The sequence below is a fragment of the Cyprinus carpio genome, chromosome A14, assembly GCF_018340385.1.
Source record: "Cyprinus carpio isolate SPL01 chromosome A14, ASM1834038v1, whole genome shotgun sequence".
Classification (NCBI taxonomy): Eukaryota; Metazoa; Chordata; class Actinopteri; order Cypriniformes; family Cyprinidae; genus Cyprinus; species Cyprinus carpio.
Window position 1 is genome coordinate 10,680,413 of NC_056585.1, and position 7,488 is coordinate 10,687,900.

The 7,488-nt window shown below is 34.4% G+C and overlaps 1 protein-coding gene across 1 annotated transcript; it reads right to left on the reverse strand.

Annotated features, from left to right (window-relative positions):
• Positions 1–2,456: 2,456 nt before the first annotated feature.
• Positions 2,457–5,817, reverse strand: LOC109060945 (LRRN4 C-terminal-like protein). Its single transcript, XM_042769872.1, has 2 exons — positions 5,661–5,817; positions 2,457–3,409 (listed from the first exon to the last, which is right to left on the reverse strand). The coding sequence occupies exon 2, from the start codon at positions 3,400–3,402 to the stop codon at positions 2,671–2,673; it is 732 nt and encodes a 243-aa protein (XP_042625806.1). The 5' UTR covers positions 3,403–3,409; positions 5,661–5,817; the 3' UTR covers positions 2,457–2,670.
• Between the last annotated feature and the right edge of the window lie 1,671 nt (positions 5,818–7,488).

A 7,488-nucleotide genomic window follows, 5' to 3' on the forward strand; every position in this document is an offset into this window, starting at 1 on the left:
ACATAAAATAAAGTGCTATTAATAAAATAAAACACCCGAAAAAGCTTTTTGTCCAAAATTGGAGATGATTTTTATAGTTAGTAATTACAGGTTTAGAACACATACAGGTGGCTCATCTTGAGAGAACTGATCCATCATTACTCCCTAGAAAGATGTACTAAGACACTGTTTTTAAAAGGAGATATTTGTGCTTTATTGTTAGATGCTGAAAAATATAAATAATAACAGCTAAAAAAATTGTGTTCAACGCCAAATTACTAGTAATTATAGATCCTTAAGTAGTATGGACTCTTCATTGACTTATTTTTATTTTTTACATTTATTTATAAACTAGCCTTTTGTACAATACAGAAAGTTTCAAGTCAGCTTCCCAGTAACACAAATTCAACAATTTTAAATCAACTTTAATTTCAGCTGTAAAGTTGCAAACGTGAGTATTTCATATCAGCATAAAAAATGTCTATATTTGGCAACTATCTGGAAATAAATGTTTTAACAAAAATTAAATTAATTTAAAGTAGTGGAAATCAGCTATAAAATTAAATTAAGCTAAAAATCAGAAGACAGTAGTGTAATTATTTAGCTCAGCTCAGATTCAGTGTTGATTTAATTCAGTGTCAGTGTTATAAAGTTCATCAATTATGAATTGGCTTTAAAAACAGCTAGACAATAGTGGCATTAAATTCAGTTTTTGAACACAAGTTTTTTGTATTCTCATCCGATAGTGTCAGTGCAGTCAAACTGACAATATTTTCTGAATATTAGTCGTCTTTCAGGCACCATCTGAGCGAGTCAAAGGTGACAGTGTCAATAAACATTGTAAAACATTCTGTCCTGGTCCCATGGAGTGTAAGGAATGTTTTTGACCTGTGATCCATTTAAACTCAAAACTGTGTACTTTGTTTCTGTGTGCAGAGGGCTAGAATGTCTCCTGAAAATACTACGGTTTAATTTATTTAACCAAAGGATAAGATGTAGGCTACATTCAGATGACAGAAAGAGGAATTTACTTAGTCATAAATAACACAACAGAGGAATTTCATTAGTGTTTGTGACAAAACATAAATAATTGCACCATACAGATTGACTAATTATACCAGCCTGTTTCCTTAAATGTCTTATACAAGTCATGGCCTGGACATCTAGACCAGTGCAACCAGGTTTTGGGCTGAAATTATTACACCATTGACTACTGACAAAAGCATCAGTGACCACACTTTATATGAATCCTGATATTTTACTTATGCTATGACAGCAATAAACTGAGATTAGTAAGTAGCAATAAGTGAATAAGTGATTGACAACGGCGGATGGAAAATAACCAGTTTTGAATCTGTTACGAGCGCTTGATTCATCATTGCCCAGTAATCCCACTGCATCACATTAGGCGTAGTTCCTTCCATGTTACGAAAGAGTCACTTTACTCATATCACTGGGCAGTATACCTAACAACCACACTGCAAGAGCAACCACTTCTTCAATTTGGGTAACAGTCAGTTTTATAAACAAACATGCATTCATGCATAAATGAATAAAAAATAAACTCAGTCAAGTAAATGCATCTTTATTGTTAAAACATTATCAATCATCTTTAAAATAGTTACACATACTCTAAGTAGCTGTACAACAGATACCTTGTAAAACCCTGTCTAGCTTAACGAAGCTCCAGGCTTCCTAGAACCATTAGTAGTGTTAAAGTCAGCATAAAATGATCAAAACACATGTTGCTTCTATAATGTGATGTGAAAACAATTAAATGAACCACAGGACTGATTTTGTCCATCAGGAACTGATGTGATGAGTGTTTCATATTTGAATGGACATTTCAGAAGTGGAGTATTGATTTTTTATTTTTTATTTTTTTTGATGAGAGATTTGCAAATGCAAATATAATTTTGTTGGACTAATTTGCACTAATGAATCGTTCACATTAAGAGCACTAATATGAATTATGGAAGTAAACAGATTTGATTCCATGCTGACTTTAAACATTCAAACCACTCACAATCTCACAATAAAAATCATTTAGAACCAATCAAAGCAGTTTAGTAGTGGACCTAAAACAGACAGCATTATTTTCAGTCAGGTGCATAATAACACTATATACACTGCAGGTCAAAAGTTTGGAATAACTGAGATTTTTTTTAAAAAATAAATTTTAATAGACTTTTTAATTTATTTATTTTTAATTTATTTTAAATAAATGCTTTTTGTGAAATTTCTATTCATCAAAGAATCCTAAAAAATCAAATGTATCATGGCTTCCACACAATTATGAAGCTGCACAACTGGTTTCAACATTGATAATAATCAGAAATGTTTCTTGAGCAGCAAATCGGAATATTAGAATGATTTCTGAAGGACCATGACACTGAAGACTGGAGTAATGATGCTGAAAATGTGGCTTTTCATCACAGGAATAAATTACATTTTAAAATATATTTAAATAGAAAACAGTTATTTTAAATTGTAATAATATTTCTTTTTTTTTTTTTTTTCTTTTTTTTGCTGTATTTTAGATCAAACAAATGCAGCCTTGGTGAGCAGAAGATACTTTTTTCCTAAACATTAAAAAATCGTTATTATTCCAGTCTTTTGACCAATTGCGCACTTGTACAAAACTCAGTCTCTTTGCAGCTTGTTTCATTCTCCATGCATTTGTTTTCACCATCATAGCGCTCCATCATTGGTGTATGAAGGATTTCCGAGGCCCTCGGCGTCCCCCATCCTGCCTTTTCGACACGTCCTTCGTCTCCACAGTATAACGGCGAGCGCTGAAAGCAGCAGCAGGAAGCCGACGCTCCCCGCGATGATCCCTGCGCTCAGAGCCACCTGGTCAGGTTGCGGTGGCTCATATCGTGCACACGACTTCTCACTGAGTCCCACTTCATTCCCGGCCGCCACACATACTGTCTCCCCAACTTTCAGCCCAGGTATGGCACCATTTCTTAAATATTCTCCGAAAAGCAGCTTCTTGTTTCCATCTTTCAGTGTGACTTCATAATAGGTGATGGTGGAGCGAGGAGCACACCAATGCACAAACACTTCACCGGTTCCATCCAGCTTCACCTCCCGGAGCTTGGGAGCCTCGGGTCTCTTCTCCGGCCCCGTCAACCCAGGACAGAGGCAGCCCGTCTGGGCTGAAACCTTTTCGCAAGGGGTCATTTGAACTGCACAGGGGTCATAATCACAAGGTCGACGGATCACACGAGAGGTCGTGAGCCCTGGTGACTGGGGGGACAGCGTCGTCTTTGAACTTTCTTCATCGTAGTCATCCTCGACTTCGATAATGCGAACACGTGTGAGAGGAGGCTGATGCAGTGACGGACTGACAGAAGTGGTGCAGACAGACTCCATCACACAGAGGAGGAGCAGGGACATGACCGGTGACACCAGCAACATCTTGATCCTGAAACAAATAAAGTTACAGTTAAAGTTCATTTTAGCAGCTCCACTCATTCATAACATAATTAAACAAGACATGAGAACAAATTAAAGAACATAAGATAAAAACTGACCCTGTCAAGTGCTTAATACAAGCTCCTGCTCTTCTGAATGATTCATTATATGTTATTGCAATAAACAAAAATAAAAAAAATTGAACTTGAGAAAGTGTATTTTTCTTGCTTTTACATATATATTTTTCCAAATTTTTTTTACAGAGATACATATATGGAAATATATATATATACATAGAAAAGCAAGATTTTTTTTTACATTTTTAAATACATTTTTTTTATTTTTGCTGTGTGTGTGTGTGTGTGTGTGTGTGTGTGTGTGTGTATATATATATATATATATATATATATATATATATATATATATATATATATATAAAGCAAAGATTAAAAATTAAACCAAAAATTAAACACTTAAGTTGTATATATATTCTCTGAAAACTGGTCTCATTATCATTATACATCATTTTTATTTTAAGGTTACGTTTTTAAAAATGTTTTTAAAGAAATACATAAAAATACAGAAATAAAATGCTATTTTATCAGTATAATTTTATCTTCATTGAGATATTATTATCGTTTTTTTTCTTAGTTAAAGCTTTTGTAATTTTCTTGTGTTTTCTCCCCCATTTTTTATTAGTTTTATATTAATATGTCTATAGAGCATTCATTAATTTTTATTTTATTTATATTTTTAGCTATTTTAGTAAACCAAGTTAAAGCACATGAAAATGAAAAATGTTGCTTTTGCAAGTAACTGAAATAATAATAATAAAAAAAGGTATTTTATTTTATTTAAGGTAACATTTTGTTTATGGTTTTAGTTAACCATAATAACCCTGTGATGAACATCATTTCATGTTCACCTTAAACTGTTTCCACCAGTTTTTCAACAGTTTCTCTCTGTGCATGAACAAACAAACAGCCTGAATTTTCCTTCCGGAGAGAATTAAAGACAAACATGAGGATGTAATTTTAATGCAGGACACACACCGGGCTCTGCTCACACACATCGCAGTGGAATGAACTTCATTGCATCGCTTGACAGTTACTGTGGGAACCCGACTAAAGCCATAAAGGAAATGAGAAGTCCCAGCCCCCTGATTGATGCCAACTTGCTGAAAATTCACATCGAATAAAGATACATACTTGGATCAGCAACAACATAAAAGTTACTGGTGATATTAAGTGACCAGACTAACAATGTTTACCTGCGTGTGACAAAATAGGTGAAATAAACCCACAGACTGACGCTGAAGGAGGGACCCAGACCATACTGTATATATAAACCAGAATAGAGACTTGAGCATTGACTCTTATGACTAAGCAGCACTTTAGCAACAGCATAACAATATGCTAAAAGCAGCTCATAACATCACCCTGACAATCACCCAATTATACAATGTGCAAAACCAATGAATCTAGATATTGATTGAAACTTGAAATAAAATAAATGTTAAATTAATTATAAAATAGACAAATATTTAAATATAAACAATGTAAATTGAATTGTAATTTTTTTTACGTAAGCCAGCTGCTAAAACAACATTTCTCATTTTCATTTACTTTAACTTCACTGTAAAAAGGTGTAGAAACAATTTTCACTCTGAATTTGATAGTAAATTTCACAAAACAAAGATATGGCAAGTAACACATTGAAATAAGAATTACATTTTGACGTAGAAAAACTGAAATGGTATCTTTGTTTTATTTACAGTTTTGAAAATTAAATTTTCTAATTAATTAAAAACGAATTCAAAATAATATCTAAAAATAAACAAACTTACATCAATAAATAAAGCTTAATAAAACACTACACTGAATTAAAATGGGTTAACATTATAATAAATATTTCAATTAAAAAAAAATTTAAAATATTTTGAAAAAATATATTAGTATTTCAATGACACTAAAATAACATTGGCTATTGTTACTAAAAATTAAAAGTATATTAAAAAATTATACAATTAAATGCATAAAACACTCAAAAAGATTTAATGGTACACTGATTAGTTTGCATATATTTATTTAGAATTATCCATTATTCCAAGATCCAAGTTTTACAGTAGTCTGCAGTAGCTGCTGTAGTTTTTGGGTGGTTCCCATCATAAAATAACACGCTATTACAGTTCTTATTATACTGATCATCATGGCAACCTGTAGCCTCAGCATCAGTAAAACTAGTAAAAATGATCAGCGTACCTGTTTGAAAGCAGTCTGGATGGTTTCTGCTCACGTCTTGAATGAGATCTTCTCTCCAGCAGACTTCTGGTTTATTTTCTCTCAGTCTCATGCATTCTTCTCCTTCACCTTCCCTTTTTTCATTCCACTGAAGTCCCTCCCTCTGTACACCCCCTCACCCGTCTGCTGGCCTCCCAACCTCCTGCTTCACTGGTTTGGCTTGCAACATCTCCATCTTGCTGTGTTGATTTTCACTCCAGGACTCTCTTCAGCCCTCAATGCTACCCACCCCCTCCCCACGTCCCTCTCTCAGCTCCTTTCAAGTTTGTTTGTGAGTCCCACTGAGTTCTGTGCTGCTCTGCATGTTAATCTCTCCAGCAGGAGCAACAGGAGACATGCTGGAACTCATCTGGGTGTCCCGTCCTGTGCATGTACGTGCAGGCATGTCAGGGTTATTATTATAGTTAACTAAAACTAAACCAATTAAAAAAAAAAAAAAAACTTCAACTCCATTGAAATGAAATAAGAGTGTATTTAAAATGTAATAATTCTCATTTGGTGTTTCATGCGGAAAAATAACATAATATGGGTTTGGAAAGACATGAGAGTAAATACTAACTGAAAAAAGGTTCTTTTTGTCGAACTATGCCTTTAAAAAGCCCTCTTTATTACAAAAGCTGCAATGTACAAAGTCTCAGCTCATTAATTGCTCCACTTCACATTCCTCTCTTCTATAATTGTCCAGCAGAGCTTGATCCATGACCGAGAGAGAGAGAGAGAGCAAATAAGACAGCTGATATTCATTTCTATTGACCTCTATTGTTGTGTTTTCCAGGCCGAGGGGAAGAGGAAACCCATCCTTATATGGTCATGTTGGTGGTGAGGGGTTTCATTAACATTTAAGAGCCACAAGACTCGCTGTTCGTTCCCTCAGCAAGAACCTTTACTAAGAGCCAAATACTGTATATGCACAAATCCACTCAGGTGAATCTCATGACATATGGAAGTATTTAAAGTCACAAATCAAAAGAAGAAGTCATTATATTTGCCTATTGAAGAGCCATTATTGTTTTTCATGACATTTAAGCATAAACTCCCCTAAACTAATAAATAAAAATGTATATAGACATATTTAAAAAATAAAAATAAAAATAAAAAATAAAAACTAATACAAATTACAAAACTACTAAATTACTAAAACTAAAATGAAAGAGGAAACAGAATATATAAAAATAAAAAAATAATTAAAATATTAATGATATTAATTAATAATTCTCATTAATTTAATGTAAAATTGTCATGCCCCTGGACTCATTATGTTGTGTTTTCCCTCCACATGTGTTCTGTGTCCCTGTTAAGTAGTTATTCCATGCACCTGTGTTTCCCCAATTATCCTGTGTTTATAAGCCCTAGTCCTTTCAGTTTGTGTTTGTCGGTTCTTGAATGTCTTCCATGTGCTCTATGTTCCCCATTCGGATTATTAAAGACTCTCGTTTCATGAATTCCTCGTCTCCTCGTTCCTGGCTACCTTGACTCCTTGAGTAGTGTGACAGAAGAACTGACTGAAACAGTTTATTGCGTGTTTCCCCTCCGTTTTGTTTGTTTTTCTCCCAGTGTTTTTCTTTCCGTTGTGCCCTTATGGATCCTCTCCTTCACCCTGAATTCATCCTCCTCCTGCTGGAGCAGGGGGAAAATTCACTCGAGGGTCATACCAGACTGTTTCTGGCTATGGACCATCTCACTACTTATCCGGACAACGCACTCTGTGCGTTCTATGATGCCAGCCTCAACACCGCAAAGATGGCCCTAGAGCGGAATTCACCATCTTTGTGGAGTGGACACTAGCGCA

What these genes read in the sequence shown, in the direction of transcription:
- LOC109060945 (XM_042769872.1), bottom strand. Translation starts at nt 3,402, where the DNA reads ATGTTGCTGGTGTCACCGGTCATGTCCCTGCTCCTCCTCTGTGTGATG.